Source organism: Rhinolophus ferrumequinum, chromosome 7 (genome assembly GCF_004115265.2).
Source record: "Rhinolophus ferrumequinum isolate MPI-CBG mRhiFer1 chromosome 7, mRhiFer1_v1.p, whole genome shotgun sequence".
In the NCBI taxonomy this organism is placed as follows: Eukaryota; Metazoa; Chordata; class Mammalia; order Chiroptera; family Rhinolophidae; genus Rhinolophus; species Rhinolophus ferrumequinum.
This window is the reverse complement of record NC_046290.1, coordinates 41,462,554-41,485,776: the sequence shown is the minus strand read 5'-3', so window position 1 is coordinate 41,485,776 and position 23,223 is coordinate 41,462,554. Positions and strand designations below refer to the sequence as shown.

Below are 23,223 nucleotides of genomic sequence, written 5' to 3'. Positions count from 1 at the left end.
ACCACTCTGAGTAATTGTCATTCAATTCTCAATTCTTAAATGAGTTCTCGGTCAGGTTGGGGCCTCTGCTGTGCTCCTGTCACTGCTGTGCTGAGAGGGCAGAGCACTGGGCAGGTGGCCTGGGGTCAGGCCAGGGGGTGCAAGGAGCGTGGCTGACGTTGTGTGTTAGTGTCTTGACCGCATCCATGCAACCCAGGTGTTGGCCCGCATGCAGGTGTGGATGTGCGCTTGGGGGTTCCTCAAGATTGAAGGCATGGGCTATTAAGTCTAACTGATTGGGTTATTTTTAGATATTTATATGCGAAACAAAAAAATTCAATATCTTATATAATTTAAAAAATAATATTCCAAAGTTAGTACTGTGGTAACAGAATGCCAGGGAGGTTTTCCTCATATAGTCTTTCTTCAAGAACTTCTTATAAAAAATCTTGAATAGGAAGCCTTCACATATTATAGGCTTGCACAGTCTGCAAATGGTTAACATGAAAACTAGAAGGAAAGTGATTTATTTCAGATTCAGCAATATAAAAGGTCAATTAGGGAGAAAAGCATGTACAGTAACAAAAAGCATTTGCTTATGTCATTCCACAATTTACATAACAAGATAACTGTTTTCCAAAACTAGACAACAGGTTCAAAAATACTTCTTTTCACACCCTGAAGTGACGGTGTCGGAGCGATGACTGGTCTAAGGCCATTTACTGCAGGCACTTTCAGCCAGTTCTGGTATCACTACTCTCACTCTATCTTCGTTCTTTTCTCTCTCTCATCAGCTTTTTGCTTTCTTCCCTTCTTCTTTTATTCACTGGGTTCCGAGGATCATAGATTTCAAAAGTGTCTGAGTCTTGCATGCTTGCATCTTTCACTTTTCTGCTTTTATCCTCAAACTGAAGTACATGTGACATCCTAGAGGGAGAGAGATGGTTCAGTGATTTTGGCATGAAAACGGAAAGTGGAAATTGCACACAACACTATCCCTGGCACGATGGATGCTAAGGGTACAGAACACAAAGATGGGTTTATTGTTTACTGGTGCTTATACCACATGGAAACGAACTTCTCAGAAAACACACAAATTTGAAAAACATGTCTGGAGTTTGCTCTGTTGGCTTGAATTTCTAGTAGTGAGTCTTTTTGCTTCATTCTTCATTTGAAATTCCTTCCCTGATGGGAGGTTAAAAGAGTGCTACCCTGAAGTGCTCCTTAAACTAAACTCGGGGAACATTCGGCCAGCTTCCTTTAAAGAGCACACTCATTTTAGCCAGAGTAAGCCAGGTTGCAGAGCAAAACTTCTGACAATAAACCAGCCCTATATGACGTTTTGTTGTTTTCAGTGGTTAAATGGGTCAAGAGTAGGGAATGTGTCAAGAAAATTCTTGTTCAAATAGTGTTATGACTCCCTTTTCTGTGGAGTTGTAGGGTTAAAAAGATTTTTTTTTTTTGGTATGAAAGGAAACTAAGCTTTTGGCACAGCTCCATGGACTAATTTCTCCCTCTTACTGTTGATTACAACAAATCTAACCATCCTGCTTTCCTTCTTTATCAAATGCTTACTGGTCTTAAGGTATCAACATGTGCTTGAATCCTAAGTGGTCATAAGCCGGCTATCCTTAGCAGTAGGGAAATATGCAAGTGATTGGCTCTGCCCCCACTAGGAGGTGTCAGGAATAAATGTGGATGTCAAAAGACCAGATTTCAGGGAAGCTGAACGAATTTGGAAAGAAAAAGTTCATTTTTTTTTATATATAAACATATGTATTAAGGCTTTCCCCCACTAATTATTTAAGCAATTTTTAAAATAGGTGTACCCGGCACTTTTCTTTATCACAGCAGATAGGGCCAAATTGCCTAAAGGATTAACAGTCCCCATACCATACACCAATTGTAACTTTCAGATGAAACCCAAATCTTACAGTAGTTTCTTTATCCCTGCAGTAGCACAAATGTTGAGTGAAGGTTACTTATGGGACAAACTCCCAAGGATACACTTGGATTTTAAAGAATCCTAAAAAGATTTTGGGAGAGAAATGCAACGTTACAATATCAGTGATACTAGTGACAAGGTTTCAGTAGCTACTGTTCACCGGGCTGACAAAGCTGAGTCTTCCCACCATTCCCACCCCCTTCTCTCCTAGATAAACCTCACTGGAATGCAATGAGTACTAGTGATATTATTATATGGATGACCTAGAGTCTAATTTACTAAAAGACGTAAATCACACTCACATTTCTATAGTTTATTACTAATAAAACATTATTTGCATCAAATTCATAACTGGTCTCAATAATACATAAACATGTCCTCTCACACGCGACAACTGTTGACTTTTTATACTTCCTGTTGCTTTAGTGAACACCTTTAGAAAATGCATTGTAGGATCATTGCTTAGATGGATTCCTCAGATTCTGATTTTCTTGTGCTTTCAATTCCCTACAGTATTTAAGTATTAGCTCCTTAGAATAAAACAACCCCCAAATCCTAGAAAAAAGACTGGTTATTCTACAACCTTGGGAACGTGTGACCACTAGAACCAGTTTGAAACACAATCAAACTGGATTTAATCAATTAATGATGATTAAATGATCATCATTAGGCCTAAATGATCAGCGACAACTCACTTCAGTAAATACACCTCTGAAAGCCAACTCACCAGTGACAGCCTTATGCTTTTGAGAGTTGGCCAGTGGCCGACTCACTCCAGTAAACACGCTGTGGAAAGCCAGCCAATCACGGACAGTCTCTCCTGAATAATGCGACTTCTGAAGCTGATGTCAACCCCTAAACAATCCCTAACCCCCAAATTTATGTAAAGATTTGCAACCTGCTTTGCTCAGAGAGACTGTGCCTAAAAGCATAACTCTCCCTTACTTCATTAAGTAATAAATTTAGCCTTTTGTTTCAGATATCAATAGGTGGTCTTTTTCTTTGATACTTCTTACAATCTGTGCTGCATTTCCCACAAAGTACACTTTTTAGAAACTTCAAATGTATTACCACGGTTGAGGTCCCAGTTTAGAAAAGTGGCAAGACAGTCCAGTTAAAAGTCCTTTACCGCACATCACGGGGAGCCCAGCCCTTACTGCATTTCAGTAAGTGCTTAGCAACCTTCCAAGTGACTCTTGTGCAGACACCCAAGCCAAAACTAGGAAGGAGCTGGAATCATATGCCCCTTAAAATAATTTTATTCAATACTCCTATATCGATATCAAAAAATAAAAACCACATTTCAGTTAACCTATTAATACCTTTCCATATACACATTCTTCTATTTAAAAAATTATCCCTTTTTGTACCCTACAATACAGACAGGTTTGGTGTAATATCCATTTCTAATAGGGTCTATCCATGTTTCAAAATGACTTTACCAGAATTTGTCAATTAAAACCATAAAAAGGCACCTTTCTCCTTCCTATCCTATGAGACAATCTTGCAACTATTGGATTTAGTTGGCTCTGGTATAAGGAATGACATCTAAACATGTGAACCACAGCACAAAGTCCACAGAAAGAAATAGATTGTCCTACAAATTTGAAAAAACAGCGTCATAAATTAAAGTAGCTGTCTTCTTCAACTGTTTGTTTCATACACCACTGCACTAAACAAATCCAACACTGTGATTAATAACAAACCTAAACCCAGAGGAAAGAAGGGGCTATCAGCTTACAAACTTCTTCAGCTTTAATATCATAATACTTAGCATGGCTGGTTACTCAGCAATAATATTTAATCTTTAATAGAAATAAAAGCATAATCAAAATGCTTCACCCATTTATCTTTCAACATGCTTCAATCACTTCATTTTAAAAAGCAAACAAAACAGTTATTATGATTTTCAGCATAATAAACTCCTGACCTGTGTGCCTCCATAAATCACAGACTGCATGAATTGAAAGCATGCCCACATTTTACAGTCTCCTGTGAGAATACACATGCAGATTTATAATACAGACTTAATTCGAGGACATAAGGGTCTGGTCGTTTACAATCTTGTATGTACCAATAACTCAGTACTAGCCACTCTGTGGCTGGTAGTGGAACTGGCCCAACAAGAGCAGTGAATATTTACACACCGATCATTTACATATGAAAATTTTAGAATTTGTTCTCTTGAAGGCAAAGACAAAAATTTAGTTCTGATTAATAAAAAGTTTTATATAAGCTCAGATTCTCAATAAGAACACCGACTTGAGTGTGTTACAGAAATATGGAGGCTTACCATTTTCACAGAGGTTATGTTTGACAGGTAAGCTTTTTTTTTTTTTGTATGAGACTATGTGGGATTATAAACAAAAGTAAATACCTGATTCATTGAAAAGGATCTGGACACTGATTTGACATCCAGTTTTTAAAGTTCTCACACAACCGTGAAATTGATTGAGATCTGACAGCAGTTAATAGTAATGGGGAATGCTAGCGAGGTACTCATTCTCAGACATACAGTAAGTAACTCAAAATAGAATTCCAATTTTAATAATTTACTTTTAGCTGAAATGCACTTAAATTATTTATGCTTATATAATGAAAACAGCTATGGTTTTCACTGGGAATTCTATAAAGCACGCTTTCCCATTTCCAAGTCTCCCTAATTTAGGAAATGACTACCCAACTCTTAAATTGTAGGTGTCCTAACTCTTCTACTGTTTCTCCTTTTAATCCTCCGAAGGTTCTAAAATAATCTTTCTTACGTATTTCTTTTATAGCATTCCTTTGAGCAGGAACTATCGTCTATTGTATTAAGCTGAAATACCTCAGCCTGGCCCTTAAAAGCCCCTAACTACTGGATCTTCCTACCTCACTGACCTGATTTCGTTTCTTTCATCAACTCTCAACATTTTGTAATTGCCTGTTTACTTAATTGTGAGCAGACTGTCAGTTATTCCAGACAGTTTGACTCTTGTTCACAGTTGTATTCCCAGTGCCAAAAATGGTGATTTGTGTTGTGAATCAAAGCCTTCAGCCCCTTTGTGCTGGCCAGGCCTGCTGGCTGTACTGGCTCGTTTGCTAAGCTAACACTTGACCCTCCTTTTGTGTGCAGGGACTGTCCTTTATTTCTGTGCTAAACTTCTAAAATGTCTAACAGGCTCTGCAGAGTCTCCTGCTCAGTACACACCCACCTTCTCACGACCTCTCATAGTTCGGCTTATGCTGAGTGTGGCTTTTCCACGGCACTCCCTCAGTGACGGCTGGTTTTTACTCCTCCGAGACTGCACTGGGAGCATACCTTCCATTCTTCTCCATTTCCTCTGGTACCTAATGCAGAACTAGACAGGATGTGTCTTGAAGCAATGTTTCTCAAAGTCTAATCCTTAGAGCCCCGTACCAAATGCAGGTTGCACATTAGAATCCACTGGGTCGTTCTGAAAACTATCAATGCCAGACCTCCACCTCCAAAGGTGCTGATTCAATGGTCCCAGGATGGGACCCCAGCATCAGTCACTGAAAATGTTTTCCTGGTGATTTTAAAATAGAGCCAAAGTTAAAACCAGAGCACTAAATTGAAGAACCTTTACACTTTCAGGTCGATTGACTTCATCAGCCATTTGTTCTGGCCCCTTCAAAGATGAAGAACAGGTGCTTCCTAATGACAAACTAGACACATATTTAAAGAAGCTTCAGTGGCCTCTGAGCCTATTATTTTAACTGAATAATCTCAAGTGTATTATCCATTTTTTATATATGGCTTGAGGATGAGGCAAGGGGCTAGATTCAATTATTCATTCAACAAACATCTGAGTGCTGTTTACATGTGAGACCCAATGTCAGACAACAGGGACACAAAGCCAAATATGACCCAAGCCCTGCTCTCCTAAAGTGAATAGTCTATTCGGGAATGAACACACAGTCACCAGAACAAATGCATATTTTGGAACTGCCTGCAAAATGTGAGGCAACAATAATACCGTGTTTCCTTGAAAATAAGACTGGGTCTTATATTAATTTTTGCTCCAAAAGACACATTAGGGCTTATGTTCAGGGGATGTCATCCTGAAAAATCATGCTAGGGCTTATTTTCCGGTTAGGTCTTATTTTTGGGGAAACACGTGTAAGAGTGTCCATTGATAGCACTCTACAAAAAGCTTTCACATGCTGTCTGGTGTTATCTTCACAATAACTGTATGGGCTAGGCAGGAAAGATGTTATCACCCCCATTTCATAGGCAACCTGCAAGATTCATGGTCAAGAAACTTATAGCTGGTAAGTAAGTAGTTGGCTAGATACTTTCTTGAATGTCTTCAGAGGTAACAAACTTTCATCTCATGAAGATGGATTTAACTTTAGGAATAAATCAAAGTTAACTCAGTGCTAAGTCTAGTGAGTAGGATAGAAAAAATGATATTGGGTAGTGCTTATTTTGGAATACAAAATTTAAAAAATACAACTTTATTTTTTTTTTACTTTTTTATTAAAAATAATATGCAACTTTAAAGAGATAAGAATGATTATTTGTGTGGCTCCCAGGCTAGTTTTGAAAGCATTCCAAAAAAGAAGTTCCAAAAATGTCTTGAGCAATGTGGAAGTGTTTTTAGGAAAAGGTACCTCTCTTTTAGGTGAAAGGTTGCTTAAAAACAAAGAAGCATTAATTTTCACTGTCAATTTTGATCCTCGTATTGCTTTTAATCAGTGCTCTCTGGAATCTCAGTCCCAGTTTCTCCTAATATTTCCTAAAATGAAGATGCTAGGTAGGGACACGCCCTTCGGCTGGAGGTCCAAGGGGCAGAGCCCAGGGCCCATGTGTGGTGGATGACATCGTGTGTGTGCACGTGTGTGTGTGTGTATGTGTGTGTTATCAAAAATGCAGATCCAGCCATGAAAACGCTCTGGTTTTAAATCTTTTAGTGGCTCCTCACTGTCTACAGGGTTTCTAAATGAAACCCACATTTCTTACATGGCCTCTATAATTTGGGTTTTGCTCCTCTCTTCAAGCTCCTATGTCACCTTCCTCCATCACATCTTATGCTCCAGACATCCCAAATTATTTGCAGTTTCTTGAACGAAAACTACTCTCTCCTGCCTCCTTTCTGCCTCTCTGTGGTGATCCATTTCTCCTCTCTGTCCCATTAGTCGAGGTGTCATCTCCTTGGGAAACAGGCCTGTCATGTTCTTTTTCCAGCAGGGTCAAGATGCTCCTCTGTACAACGCTCTAGGTTAGTCTCCCTCATGGGGCTGCAGGTGGCTCTGTTTTATTGTCTTTGGTACCAGCACCAGTCACCAATGCTGGGCAAGAAGATGCCCTCAATAAATGTTTGCTGAAGAAATAAATGTTTCTGGGTTGCCAGTCACCTCTAAAACCTTTGGCTAGAAATCGGGTTTTGCTCACCTTTCTCCTTGGTATTATGACCACATAATTCCAAATTATTTAGTGATTATGTTTATAAACCTTTCAATTTTCCAGGTAAGTACTCCACAATACCAGAGAAAAGTCTAATACTCACAAAGCTAAAACAAAGTATTTCCACCACTACTAACTTTATGCTATGAAAAGCCAACACTTATCTTTCTCAAATGGGCCCATTAAGCTGCCTAATGATTGACATTTGTCTCCTGTACACTTAGTCTCTGTGAGGTATGGAATGGGGGGGAAACGTGTATATTATCCTCAGACAGTCTTCCTTTGCTGGGCTTGAAAGGCCTTGCCAACCTTTGTGAAATTTTGTCATCCACATAATTTGTCTTTAGTAAACAGTGTTGATAGCTTCTCATTTCTCCATTCAGTAGAATTCTTAAGAAACCCAAGTAAATAACTCTATGGGACTATGGATTAGAAACTTAAATGATCTGGTTTAAGGTTTTTTTGGGGGATGTGTGGGGGTGGGAATAGCTTGAAAGAAGATTTGTATTTGAGAAGCAAAAGCAGTCATTTTTGTTTTTTAAGAAAAATCTCAGCAAGACAAAACAATTTTCAAGTTTTGCCCACATTTGACTCTTTGAAGGGACCATAGCCTGTATCATTGATGGGCTGCAGAATACTTTTGGCTGTGTCCTTTCTCTGGAATGCCCTGCCACTTCTTGCCCACTGGTTTATGCCCCCTGTCCGTTCAAAGCCGAGTTTAATTCTCATTTCCTCTGAAAAATCTCTTATGGGCCTCAGGACCTGCTCTTGCCTTTGAATTTCCGTAACACTTGCTATGGAAACTTTTGTTAATTGCAGTCAGAAGGCATGGGTTTGAGGTACAACCCAGTCACTAAATGTTTCTGTAGGAAAGTCACATTGCTTTTCAGGCCTCTGTTTCCTCATCTGTGAAGAGGGATGGTAGTATGAACCCTGCTTACCTCACAGAGTCAGAATGGGGTTCAAACAGCATGCCTGCAATAGTGTGGTCCAAACACTTATTATCATTTCAATTTATTTTGCACTTTGTGTGTACATGTTACATATAAACTGCTTGCATAAATGTTTATCATTTTTATAATATTCTATTATACTGCATAGCCTTTTTCAAAGTGTTTTCAGGTACATCATCATACACATAACTTATTTGATCCTACCTAACACTGAAGGCTTATACATATATTTTAAAATATGTCCCCTCTATATCAAGCATAAGCCATTCAAAAGGCAGAAACTATTTATAGAATTAAAGAATTATAAAATTTTTGTTTTTCCAACTTTTATAGCATGATCAACACAGTCACTGTTTTGTGTGCTTTTTCTTTGTGCAAAGTGCAACAATCCTGAGAGGCAAAAAGATAAAACAAACAAAAAAATTACCTGTAACTCCATAGCTCATCAATAACTGCTGTAAACACACAGATAAATCGCCTCCTGTACTTTTTCTATGGATGTCTATGTATCTATGTATGTATATAGTATGTATACATACATGTGTATATATATATGTATATATTTGAAGGTATCATAATGTATATATTTTATAATTGCTTTTCATACCCAAGTACACCACAAACGTCTTTTTACATGAATAACTAAACTTCTACATCATTTTATTCATTGTGTAGTATTTGATCCTGTAATTTACAATCAATCCCATATTGTAGGATTCTTACTTAAGCTTGTTCAAATTTCCACCTTTACAAATAATACTGCAAATAACATCTATGTGAATAACAAATATTTGGATTTTTTAATTTGTAGTAAATTTTTTTTTTTTTTGCCTAGTCAGCATTGTTTCTTTTGGTAGTTCTTTTCCTTTCAGAAATAATCTTTTCCAACTCTCAGTCCATATGGATGAAGTGTGATAACACCCCCTGTCCTTGTTCCAGGAAGGGGACACTTGGTAGAGGCCTGTCCAGAATAACCAGTGATTAGATCAGGGCATGGGCATTCAAACAGCATTGACTCAGGACTTTTTCTGGAACTACTGGTTGGCCATAATGGAAACATAAACCTAGAGCTTCCGGAGGCCGTCTTTGCCACCCACTTGAGGAAGCCTACCTATACATGTGGCCAACTGAGAAGAAAATAGAACAGGAGATAGAAAAAAGAGACAGAGATTCCTGACACTGGTTGAACTCTCGTAGCTCCACTCCTTAAGCTTCCCATGCTGATACATTTCTCATTTTTGTTTAAGGTATTTATATCACTTGCAATAGAGAATCTTTACTAATGCTTAGGATAGATAAATTCCTACTAGTAGAAATCTTAGGACAAAGATTGGTACATTTTTAAGGCACTTCATATATTTTGTCTTACTTCCCTTCAGAAAAGATATACCATTTCACAGTCTCATCATCTGAATGCCTTAATTTGCTTTGATTAATATAGTTAATTTTGTTTTCATTCTCCCCCCTATGTTTTTGGCTATTTGTATTTCTTCTTCTGTGATATGTATGCTTGTCTTCTTTGTCCATTTAAAAAAATGGCACATTCTTTTTCATATAGATTTGTGAGAATTCTTAGTATATTAAGAATATAAATCCTTATTCATCGCATAAACTGTAAATATCTTTTCTAGTTTGTCATTTGTCCTTTAATTTTGTTTTTTATGGAGTGCCACCTACTTACCTATTTCCTTTCTTCCTCCCTCCATCTCTGCTTCTTTTCCTTCTTTCCTCCCTTCCATACAGAACTTTACAATTTTTGTGAGCAGTCTCTTCTTTTATGGTCTCTGTCTTTAAAGTCATACTTAAGAAGTCTTTCCTCATATTAATACCATGTAAATATCCATCTATATTTTCTTCTAGCACTTTTAAACTTCTTTTTTCACTTGTTAACCTTTTGTCAGTTTAGAAACTTCTTTTGGTATACCGGTCAGATAAAGTTCTAATTTAATAATTTTCCCCAAATGGCTACCTAATTGTTCCAACTTTATTTGTTGAATAATGCACCCATTGCTTTAATTATCATAATTTTGGCATCTGATGAGGTAGATCATTACCCTTTTAAAAATATTTCTCAAAATTTATTTACTTTTTAAAATAGATTTTACTTTTAAGAGAGGTTTAGTTTTAAAGAAAATTAAGCAGATAGTACAGAGTTCCGTTATAGCCTCAAACAAATTTTCCCTGTTAGTACTATCTTACATTAGTATGGTACATTTGTTACACTTAATGAATCAATACTGATACCTTATTTTAAGTAGAGTCCATAGTTAATTTAGTTATAGTTAATTAACTACTTAGTCTATAGTTAATTTCTTAGGGTTATGGACTGGTTTGTTCCCCCAGCCCCATTCATATGCTGAAAGCCCTAACTCCCAACATCACTGTATTTGGAGATAGGGTCTTTCAGGAGGTAATTAAGATTAGATGAGGTCATAAACTAGCCATATAGAGAATAATGACATTATGAACCCCAAATATCACAACCATGTTTTCTTCTATGATTCTCAGTTCACTTTTGATACTGTTTAAACATAAATGACATTTTTGTTTACAATTCTTGACATTTTTCCTGTGATCTCTAGAATATATCTATAAATACAATTGAACGATTCTTTTATTTCTGTATTTTAACTATCAAAATGTAATATTTAAGTGAAAACGTTATGAATTTTTAATTTTAGGACTTTTCTCCATCATGAATTACAAGTAATGTAGGGTTCTCTTTTCATAAATGTTCAAAGCTCTTTAGGAATTACGAAGTTAAACGTTTAAAGTACCAGCACTTATGAAGAAAGAAGAGTGAATCTTTTTTTAACATGAAGTAGACAGTAGAGATGACAGTAATTCATATGAAGAGACAGACGGACAAAATATGAATGAAACCAGAGATCAAAGTGTGTAAAAAAAGTCTAAGAAAATGAAGTCACTGGCATTCTTTATGTCCAGCAGGGCAGCCCAGCACAGCACAGAGATGACTGTGAGAAGCTGAAAAGGCTGAAGAGGAGAAAGGAATCAAGGAGGAAAAGTAAAAATGAAGGAAGTCTCAAAATGGGAAACAGAAACAGTGACTTAAAGGAAGCAAAACAAAACAAAACAAAAATATATGCAAATAGAAATGGCCAGATCTCAGAAGAGAGATTTAATAATTAACGGAGGAAAAACAGGAATAAGAAAATGAAAAATATTTGAACAAACAAAAACAAATACAGGAAAACAGAGCATTAGGTTAACCAAGCACAGAATAAAATGGACACTGGCCTTTGAGAAAAAGAAACCAAAGATGAAAACCCGTGGATTTTCTTTTACTGGTCACCGTTAACATGGGAAAAACCTCCTTTGTTCTGAACTTTGAAAGAATGTTAGTATTTTCCCCTCAGTTTGGGATTTTGAAAAGCCAACTCTTAAAAATGCCTTTTTCCCCCCCTCAGTTAAAAAGAAGAAAAAATCCTCACATTATGGAGTGTCTTTAATAAATATTGAGTATTGTTGGAGCAAATGTGAAAAGATGTAATTTTCAAAATATCTTCAGCAACATGGGAATACAGTTTCTCAGCTTTCTTGCCTATCTAACATATTTAATAGTCAGCAAGACACAGGTGGAAAGATTACAGAGCCTTTCCAGAATAAATCAGGAATATGAATTCTTACACCTGCTCTGGGTTTCACCAACTGCTCAGCCAATAACAAATAATCTACGGCCAGTGAACTAACAAAACAACATGCGGAAGATGGAGACCCCAAACAAAAAGGCCTGTTAAGCAGCTGGGGTACATGGCTATCTGCCTGTCTCTCAAAACAAATCCATCAACAGAGCAAACTTCCTTAAGGTGATAGAAACTTATTTCTGGGCAAACTGTATGAAAGCACAGAGTCAATACAGAAGGGTTTTCTTCATTCAGAAGAAAAAAAGGAGAAAAAGAAGTGACATCAGGGATTGAATAGAGGGCTTAACATTAAAATAATCACCTTTGCAGGGCCAGCAACTCTGACAAGATCTATTCATAAAAGGACCACATTGGTCTTCTGCAGCATTATTTATATCCCTGTATAAAATGAACAACTAACTAGGGAACGTGGTGTATAATCACAGTCCTTCTTACTTCATTTTTATCATGACCTTAGAACTTGGCTAAGAGAGAAATGGAAGCAAAACATTTACATTACACTGAGCTTATAATTCTGTTCTCCAAAGAGATGACATTCTTTTGCTTTCTATTTAAATTATACTTCCAATTGATGTCCCCCTCCCCTTTTCTTTTTAGTATTAGTCTCAAGGGAAAAACCAATATTTCATTAATGAGGCATTACTGTTCACTGTAAACAATCTCAAATCTCAAATTTATTTTATTTCAGAATGTTAAGAATTATGATAGAAACTAACATTAACAACTGCAACTTATTATGGGTTAACTAAGAAAAGGTCATAAGAACTGTCAGACATTATATAAATGGTGTAAATTCTAATAATCATTGTAATAGATCTACTGACAGTAGTCAAATCTAGAGAAATAAATTCTTAAAAATATCAATGATAACACTGAAGATGAAAACAAAACATTTATTGATCACCGATTGTTCTAGACACTCTGCTAAATCCTTTAAAAATAGCATCTCATTTAATCTACAAACTAATCTACCAGGAAGGTACAAATATTATCCCCAGTTTACATTTTAAGGAACAGGGTTAGAAAGGTTATATAATTTGCCCAATATCACACAGCTAGTCAACTTCCAAGCTGGGATTTCGGTCTGACTCCAAATCCCATAATCACAACCACTCTACTTATTTCCATATTCCTATGAAAAATTATGGGTAAATGCGGCAGGAACTTCTTGTTCAAATTAAACAAATTTTTAAGTAACTTTCTGATTTTTAATTCTTCAAATAATACAAGTATTATAATATTAGGAATATGGACTTAATATCTCCCAGGATTTAAAGGGGCTAGGTAATTTTTGACTAAGATTTAATAAAGTCTTGAAGTCTCTTGTTTGGCCTTATTACTATAGTCTAAAAGAACAGCACTACTTTATTTGAAAAAATAAAAAATATACAGGCTAGCTCAGTTAGAGAAATTGTTGCAATACAAAATCACAAATAAGAGATAATGTATTCCAAAACAGATAGAATTAAACTATCGAGCCAAGCATGATTGTCTAATTTCTAAGATCTACAACTTCCTAGCTATGTATCTTGACCTAAGTTACTTAACTTTTCTGTGCCTCAGATTCTTCCCATATAATTTGGGCATAAGAACAATATCTAACCTATAGGATTAAAAAAGATTGCTTTTTAAATAAATGTTCATTAAAAGTTAGCTTCTTACTATAACTTTTATTTCTACTAAAAAACAGCTCAAACCCAACATTTTGCTTATCATGGTCAACTGAATTATCTGCACACAAGGAACAGACATTATTATTACATGTAACTTAATTATCTGCATTAATACCAAAGAGGAGAAGGGATATTAATAATTAAAAACGGCAGGTAGTAGAAAGATTATTAATGAATGTCTTTGGAAAAGGATTTTATGTTTTGTATTTATTTATATGCAGGCGTTCTAGATGTCATGGGGATGCACATCATATGAAATAAAAGTGAGAGGTTGTCCACTAGGCTTTGTTAAACCTTTGCGCTTTTGTTCAGTACCAGAGAGATGGAAAACATTCTGATTAAACTACTCATAAAAATATTTATATACCTACACCAGAAAATTGCAATAAAATATCCTAGATTTTGTTCTTTTTTTATTCCTCATGCTACTTATTTTCCACATGTGATCTTTTACATCACTTTGAAGGTAGGGTGTTTGTCTAAAGACTGATTATTTCCTTTCTGGCACTAGGGCTACAATTCAGGTAGCGGCCACCTGTTAAATAATGGGGTCTTTTTATTGACTCCATGGTCAATTGTCTAAGCTTCTTCCAAGTGTGGTTAACTAACAAAATAATTATAGCATATTATCCAGCCACTTAAGCTTTAGAGGAAAAAATGTGTTGACCAATAAAGGTCCAAGTTGCTTACCAGATATTATATAGTATTATATTGCTACAATAAGTTAGCAGTGAGGTAGTGACACAGGAAATGACAGACAGATCCATGTAAGAAAATGAAACTGACTGAAAAATATACATAAGGCCTTCTATGATAAAGGATACGTTTAATATCAGTGGGAAAACACAGGATTATTCAATTGTGGTGGTTAGCAATTAAAAAAATAGTTATAATATTAACTTAATACAATACAACAAATCAATTCCAGATGGATTACAGATGTAAATTAATAATAAAAAACAAAATAATACAAAGACCACTGAAAGATACAACTAGGTATTTATATAATCCTGGGATTATGAAGAGCTAAAGAATGACACTGGGCAGAAAACATGGAGAAAAAGATTGCCAGATTTGGCAATGCAAATTTAAAACTCTGCATTAAAACCAAAACCAAACAAAAATTTCCATAAACAAATTGAAAGGCAATGACAAACTGGTAAAAATATTTAAAACAAAAAATAATATCCTTAATATTTAAGAGCTTTTGTAAATCAACAAATATATAATCACATTAGACTACATACTTGACAACTACAACTACAACAATAAAATATAAAGGGTCAATTAAGATATTTAAAAAGTTCAACTTGACCACTAGACAAAGAAATACAAAATAATACAAAGTAGAAATTGGCAAAGATCAGTATATCTAAATCTGTTATCTGTGACATATTGCAACACATATATGCTCACATAATACCTAGAGTAAGGAGAAACCAGCAATTTCATACATTGTTGGTACAGGTACAAATGAGTCAACTTTCTGGAATGCAATCTAGTAAAAATGTCATCAAAGACCTACTTGAGCTGACAGAAATCAGAGTGGCTGGAAAAGGGCACGAGAGACTTTGCGGGGTAATGTAAATGTTCTATATCTTGGTTTGGTGTGGTTTCCATGGGTGTATACAATTGTCAAAACTCACAAAAGTGAAGAGATACAAATTGTGCATCTTCTTATATTTAAATTATTGCTCAATTAAAATAATTTGTTTTAAACACAGACTTAACTCAGCAGTTTAACTTCCTTTAGCCTAAGGAAATAACATGAATTTGCAAAATATTTAACTATTGGATTATTCATTGATGAAGGCTTATAATAAAAAAAAGAAAAGAAGATGAATTTTTCCATTCTTGGAAAAAGTAAATATATAAATATATGAGGATAAATAAAAGCATCTATATGTTTATCTGTGAGATATAAAATTACTAGTGATTTTTCCTTTCCTGTCATTTTTCAGTGCTTTATATCTTGAACATATATTATAAACACAAATTATAATATATGATATTATAATATATGAAAAATTATAATATATGAAAAATCAGTATGACAATTAGTATTAATTTCACCTAATAACTCCATGAAAGAAAATGACACATTATTTAAAACTATCTTTAAAGAAATATAAACAACTATGTATAAATTATGCACCTTGCTTCACTAAATTTCACCTGGAATCTTACTACTTGGGTTTTTCCATCCTGCTTTAAGCATCATTTAGCTTTCAGATATGGTTAAAGTGTCAGAGTGCTTGGTGATAATTTCTTGATTGCCTGTGTACAATGAAAACTTTTATCTTGTACTGGCTTTGTTGTTATCTGGAACTACCACCGTGAAATGACTTTTTACTATATAGTGTGCTAATCCCAAGGACCTTTGCTCTTTAAACTTTCTTTCCAATAGAAATAAACTACTTATGCCTGCGAAGCTTTTATCTGTTCCAAAAGGCTGTCTGCTAAAAAGAAAAAAAAAAAAGATTCTGGAGAGAGTCCACAATCTATGACTGTATATTCCCAACAGAAAAGGTAATCTTGTCTACTCTTCTCCTTTCTGTATGATTGCTAAATTTATATTCACCACTCTAGATTCAGCTAAACACCTGCTTTACTACACTATTCTCTTTTTCTCAACAGATTTTAAAATATTAGGTTGGTGCGAAAGTAACTGCAGTTTAAAGGGTTGAAAATAACTGCAAAAACTGCAATTACTTTTGCACCAACCTAATAGAACCATTGAGCACTACTAGCAAATTTAATGAATATACCGGGGGTGTCCAAAAAATGTATACATGTAACGTGTATTCATCTTTTGTTATCGGTATATATTGAATACTACAATTTTAATACAGTTTTTTCCTTTCTTAAAATGTGTAGACATTTTTTTGGTACCCTCTGTATATACATTCCTTCTAGGTCACAGATAACATAACTGATGCACGTTAATATTCATCTTTTCTTTATATATTTTTCTTTGAGTTTATTATAAGAGGACTGTATAACTACCATTCTGCCAATTTAATTTAGAATGTTTAGTTTGTGCTGCTTGAGTCATTTGTCAAGCCTTACCAATTCTACCCGAGTACCATGCGCCCTCCTCCGTCTCTCACACCTAATATTTCCCGAGCGCTGCCTAAAAGTCAGGCGCTGTGTTGACTACTTTACATGAATTATTTCACTTAATTCTAACAATAACTCTGAGGTAGGTATTGTTATCTGTACTTCACAGATGAAGAAACTGAGGCATGCAAGAGAAACTGCTTGCTCAGGTCATTCAGGAGTCATTGTCAGAGCAGGGATTTGAACCAGGCAGTCTGATTTAACAGCCCACTTTATAGTTAGGAGATAATCCAATAGGTGGGATTGTAGAGAGCGTCCATGATGGTGCATTTCTTTAAAAGAATGTGGAAATACGCCAAAGATGAGAATAGGTGAGCTATATGCTGTAACCAGCTCCAGAAGACAGACATTATTTAGAATCAAAGGTCTCTGAAAGTCACGTTAAATTTTTGTTCTTATCCTACTGATTCTTACTTTATGATGAAATCCCTGTTGGTAAAAGCTGGGTTATGGAAGCAGCATGGGCTCTTATGTGTAAACGACAGTCTCACCATTTATTACTGTGGGATCATGGACAAATAACCTAATTTCTTTGAGTCTCAGTTTCCTCATTTATAGAATGGGAATAATACTAATTATCTGATGGAGTTGTAAGAAACAAATCTACCACAACTGGTCCCTAACCTATGAGCTCCATGAGGCTCTTGTGAAGGTTAATGAGAGAAGATAACATAAAGGTCCTAGCAGGGTACCTGAAATACAGTCGGCGCTTGAAAAATGGTGAGCGGGGTGGTTAGGGGTGCCAACCCCCATGCGCTCAAAAATCCATGTATTACTTTTGACTCCCCCAAAACTTAACTACAGTTGGCCCTTTGCATCTGCAAATTCAAACTCAGATGGAAAACAGTATTTTCACTCCACGGCTGGGAATCCGTGGGTTTTTGATGTGGGGTCATTGAATCCCAGGATGTGAATCACACAGATAAAAAGGGCTGACTGTATTTCTTGAAAAAAATCTGCTTATGAGTGAACTCCTGCAGTTCAAACCCATGCTGTTCAAAGGTCAACTGGATTAACACATGCAAATAACTGCTTCAAGAATGAATTGGTGGGATCCAGAGCCACGTTTCTCTCCTGCTACCAGCAGAAGAGTAAGAGTAAACAAAGCACAGAAAGGTTGTATATTTACTTTAAAGTCAAGTATAAGTGACTTGTACTCTGTCAGCTATTTTGTATAATCTTATTAATTAATCTGAGTGACTGATAATTGGCTAAAAATATACTTAACCAGTGCTTTTAAAAGAAACAATAAAATTTTACATTAAAGGATCTCGGCAGACATTCCAAAACAAAATATGTCTGTGAAAATATAAATGCTCTACAAGCAAAAGTAATGAATCTAGACACAGACCTTACACCTTTCACAAAAATTAACTCAAATGGACCACAGACCTAAATGTAAAATGCAAAAGTATAAAACTGTTAGAAGACAACATAAGAAAAAAATCTACATGATCTTGGGTATGGCGATGACTTCTTAGGTAACACCGAAGGGGTGATCCATGAAAGAAATAATGAATAAGCTTGACTTCATTAAAATTAAAAAATTCTGCTTTGTTAAAAACAATGAGAAGACAAGTCATGGACTGGGAGAAAATATTTGCAAGAAACAACTGATAAAGAACTATTATTCAAAATATACAAAGAACATTTAAAACATAACAATAAGAAAATGAACAATCTGACTGAAAAGTGGCCAAAAAAAATTAGCAGACATTTCACCAAAGTAGATATGCAGATGGCAAATAGAATGTGAAAAGCTGATCACGTCATAAGTCATTAGGAAAGCAAATAAAACAACGAGATACCACTCCACACCCATTGGAATGGCCCAAATCCAAAACACTGGCAACCAAATGCTGGTGAAGATGTAGCGCACCAGGAACGCTTATTCATTGCTGGTGGAGATATAATATGGTACAGCCACTCTGGAAGGCAGTTTGGTAGTTTCTTACAAAACTAAACATACTCTTACCATATGAAACAGCAATCATGCTCCTTGGTATTTATCCAAAAACAAGTTTACATAAACACCTACATACGGATGTTCATAGCAGCTTTAGTCACAATTGCCAAAATTTGGGAGCAACCAAAAAGTCCTTTAGTAGGTAAATGGATAAACTGTGTTGTACTCAGACAATGGAGTATTATTCAGCACTAAAAAGAAATGAGCTATAAAGCCATAAGGAGACACAGAGGAACCTTAAATGCATATTATACTAAATGAAAGGGGACAATCTGAGAAAGTTACATAGTGTTTGGTTCCAACAATATGACATTCTGAAAAAGGCAAAACTATGGACACAGTAAAAAGATCAGTGGTTGTCAGGATTAGGAAGAGAGGGAGGGATGAATAGTCAGAGCATAGAGAATTTTTGGGGTGATGAAACTATTCTGTATGGTTTTGTAACGGTGGATACATGTCATTATATACTGGGGTGCCAAAGAAATGTATACAAGTGGGCACTTTGGTCAAAGTTGCTCAAGCAGTAGTTCACCGCAATCAGAAGTGTCTGGATGCTGATGGTAACCACTTTGAGCACCTCTTGTAATTTCAGAAGTCAGACGTGACTTGCATTCATCTTTTGTTATTGGTATATATTATTACAATTGTAATAGTTTTTTCCTTTCTTAAAATGTGTATACATTTTTTTGGCACTCTCTGTATTTGTCCAAATCCATAGAACATACAACATCGAGTGAACCCTAATGTATGGACTTGGAGTCACAATGATGTGTAAACGTAGGTTCCTCAATTTTAACAAATGAACTGCTCTTGTGCAGGATGTTAATAGATGGGATGGCTGTGTAGGGCGGGTGGAGGGCAGGGAGAATATGGGAACTCTGTATTTTCTGCTCAATTTTGCTGTGAACCTAAAACTGCACTAAAAAAACAGTCTATTTAAAATTGTTTTCTAAAAACGAAGTCTCCAGATTCATTTAGTTTCACTGGCAAATTCTATGAAATATTTAAAGACGAATTAACACCAATCTTATACTATCTTTTTCCCCCAGAAAATAGAAGAGGAAACAATCCCTACACATTTTATGAGGCCAGCATTACCCTGATATCCCTACTACACAAAAAAACAGCACAAGTGAAAACTGTAGAGCAGTACCCCTCATGAACATAGACACAGATTCCACTGACAAAGTATTAGCAATCTCAATTCTGCAAAAATAAAAAGGAAAATACACCATGACCAGGTGTTTATTATGTGATTGCAAGGCTATTCAAGATTTGAAAATCAATGAGTGTAATTTACTATATTAGCAGTCAAAGATGAAAAACACAAGATCATATCAATTAATGCAGAAAAGTATTTGACAAAATTACACGTTGTTCATGTGAAATACTCTGAGCAAACAAAGTGGAAGGGAACTTCCTCAACATAATAAAAAGCATCTACCTAAAACCTATAGGATAATCTTAGAAGGAGAGTTTTTCAGAACCAAGAATCAATCTTCAGAACCAAGAAGATTACTCAGAGTTGAGGATCTTGAAGAATTACACTGAAATTTATACCAACTTTATTAAAAACAGAAGCAAACAAGACTGTATTTTTAAGAAATTTACAAAGACAAAGCATTTTTTCTAAAAATCTATTCTCTTTCACTAAGCACTGCAAAGTATTTTAATTAAGTCTTGAGATTCTAACAGCCCTAAAAGCAAGTCATAAAAATGATATTTACTTGGAAGTATAAATTGGAATGACATTTTGGGAGGGCCATTTGAAAATATTTAGCAAGAGTCTAACATACATACCCACTGATTAGAAATTCCAGTTTTAGAAATTTATCCTGAGAAAATTAGCAATGACAAAGATACAAGGATGTTCATTACAGTGTTGTATATATAATAATAATAATTTAGAAAACTGGAAGAGCCCAAATATCCAGTAACATGAAGCTGATCAAGTAAAGTGTAGTTCATATAATGGAATATTACATGGCCATAATAAAAAAATATAAAAATTATATAATAAAATAATGTATGACAAGGAAAAGTATTCACTATATATTGCTGATGGAAAAAGCAAGTTATAAAATTGTAGTATTGTAAGTTCTTCTTTCTACTTAAAATATGTATATGCATATAAATATCTGGTGGGGTATATGCATGTATAAATTAATATTTATCGTTGAGTTTTGGATCACAGGTGATTTTTATTTCCTTTCTTGGAGAAGTCTGTATTCTGTTTTTTTCTACAGTAAATATCTTTTCCTTACATAATAGAAATAATTATTATTTACTTGAGGTAATCATGCAGTTGTTAGTGTTTCCCTAATTCTTATAATACTGAATACTGTATATACTATGGGAAAGTGGTGGAGGGGAGAGAGAAAGAGAAGGAGGGATAAAGGCAGACAGACCTTTATATTGTGTATTATTTTATCATGTACATTTGTTATGAAGTTTTGGGTTAATCTTAGCTTTAACAATCTGGAAAGAATTTTTGATGGAACATAGTAGTGAATAGTTAAGCTGCACACGATAACAATATACTCTCATAGATTCAATTTTTCTCCTCTTCTTGGAATGCTGAGTTTGTTGCGTAAGGAGCAGGTGGCTTTCTTTTTTATAAGTCTCTCGACTGCCTTGTCAGACACAGCTCTCTCAAAACTTTTTTGGGAGCTAACCAAGCTTTATCTAAACAAACCCAAAATGGCATATGGACTTCATCCACATGGTCATATGAATCCTTTGGCTGATGACTCCAGCCATGTATCTAATCGGTTTTATAAAATCCATGCTTGAAGAAGGATTCTATAATATATGAGAGTGTAATGTGTGGGGCAAAGGAATGTAGTGGCCAAGAGACCCAAGCTGCTACCCTGAAATCCGGTGCCCACCACTGCCACCAGTATTGGCAGTATATATCTCAACAAAGGGGAGAATCTTAATAATTTTGAGTGAAAAATTTCTATCATGCATTTCAGCTTAGATCTACTAATAACACTTCTTTAAATGCCTTGTTAGACAGTGAAATCTGGAAATAATTATCAAACACCATATATAGTGTTTACAATAGAATCATATTTCTTTTCTTTCTCGTCCCCTCCCATTTTTTTTTTGCATAAAAAATAGAATGCTGCTGAATGGTACCCAAATATCTGTTGTATACCATGCCAATACAGCAGCCTAGCCAAAAATGCGAACAGAACAGTTTGCCAAGTAAAAGAAAACATAACAAATTGGTAATGGTTTCTATCTTGACAGAAAATGAAAATGATCCCTCAATGTGTGGTCACTCATGCGGACACATAAAAATGTCTTAGAAGCAATCATTTTACCTCAGATAACAGACCCTGACAGAGTAGTACAGCACTGGCTGACTTTTACTTCTTAGAAAAGCGGCAACCGTGACCTACAAAACAGTCTGGGAGCCATGTAATTTATGCATAACACACGTGCACATGCCAGGCACTCATAGTATTTGCTATAAATCATTCTGAATACAAGACTTCTTTTCTGAGTGGAATATACTTTATGAGAGATGATCTAAATCACCAGAGACTTGATAAAGCTGAACTGGTTTATTTATGAACAGAAATAGTGTTGCTTATCAGGTTACAAAATTTCAATAGTCTATATCACAATAAAAGAGCATTATATAAGGGCCCCAGATATTATATATGATTCTGTAAGTGCCTTAAACACTAAAGGATTTTATTAGATGTTAGGTAAAACAAATACAAAAAAAAATGTGCAGGTACATAGCATACAGTTCTGACTTGCTGTTTGGGAGACTACAATTGAAAGGCAAAACGAACCCCTTAAAGCCCAGGTAATAGTTCCTTAACATATCTCCCCTTCCTTTACCACTTATTTTTGTTCCCCAGATGGAGAACTGGCCAACGTCATTGACCAGTGATTTTCCCCCCTATCTGGTGAAGTTTTCCCATTAGTTTAACTTTCTAATGAGAATGTTAGAACAATGATTGTATTGTGAAACCGTATCACAAACAAGAATGACACTTTAAAAAAACACTAATTGATACCTGAAGCTAATGAGGAATTCAAAATGAGAAAATACAAGGGGCTAGGAAGAACCTTGGGAAGTTAAATGGTCTTGCCAAGTTGAAAGTAAATTTGAATCCTGTGGGTTATGAATTTCAAATGGAACTTCTGGGTTTAAATTTGTTGGTGACTTTCCTGTTCAATAAAAAAGGACTTAAATGGCTTACAAAAAGGTTAAAAAAACTTATTGGGCATCACACTGCTCTTACAAAACACCCTGTTGATGAGTTAAGTGTAAATGAATCAGAAACACATGGATCATATTTCCTTAAAAAAACGCATATGGATTCAAAAATAAGGGGAAGACGACTTGGCAAAACATTTTTGAGTGTGGTGACTGAACCCAAAACATTTGAAAGATATTTTGAGACATTCAAGGAATCCAAAACAGAACTAAACCTGTCCAGTCACATAAAACCCAGAAAGTCCTATGCAATGTGCATTTATCTCTATGGGTCT

The 23,223-nt window shown here is 35.4% G+C and overlaps 1 protein-coding gene across 3 annotated transcripts in view; it reads right to left on the bottom strand.

Annotated features, from left to right (window-relative positions):
• Positions 1-310: 310 nt before the first annotated feature.
• CWC27 (CWC27 spliceosome associated cyclophilin) overlaps positions 311-23,223 on the bottom strand; it is a 180,059-nt gene continuing 157,146 nt past the window's right edge. For all 3 annotated transcript variants that reach the window (XM_033110497.1, XM_033110496.1, XM_033110498.1), the window contains exon 15: positions 311-906. In XM_033110497.1, coding sequence (XP_032966388.1) covers positions 744-906 — 163 coding nt within the window. In that variant the 3' untranslated portion in view covers positions 311-743. The remainder of the gene's footprint in view (positions 907-23,223) is intronic.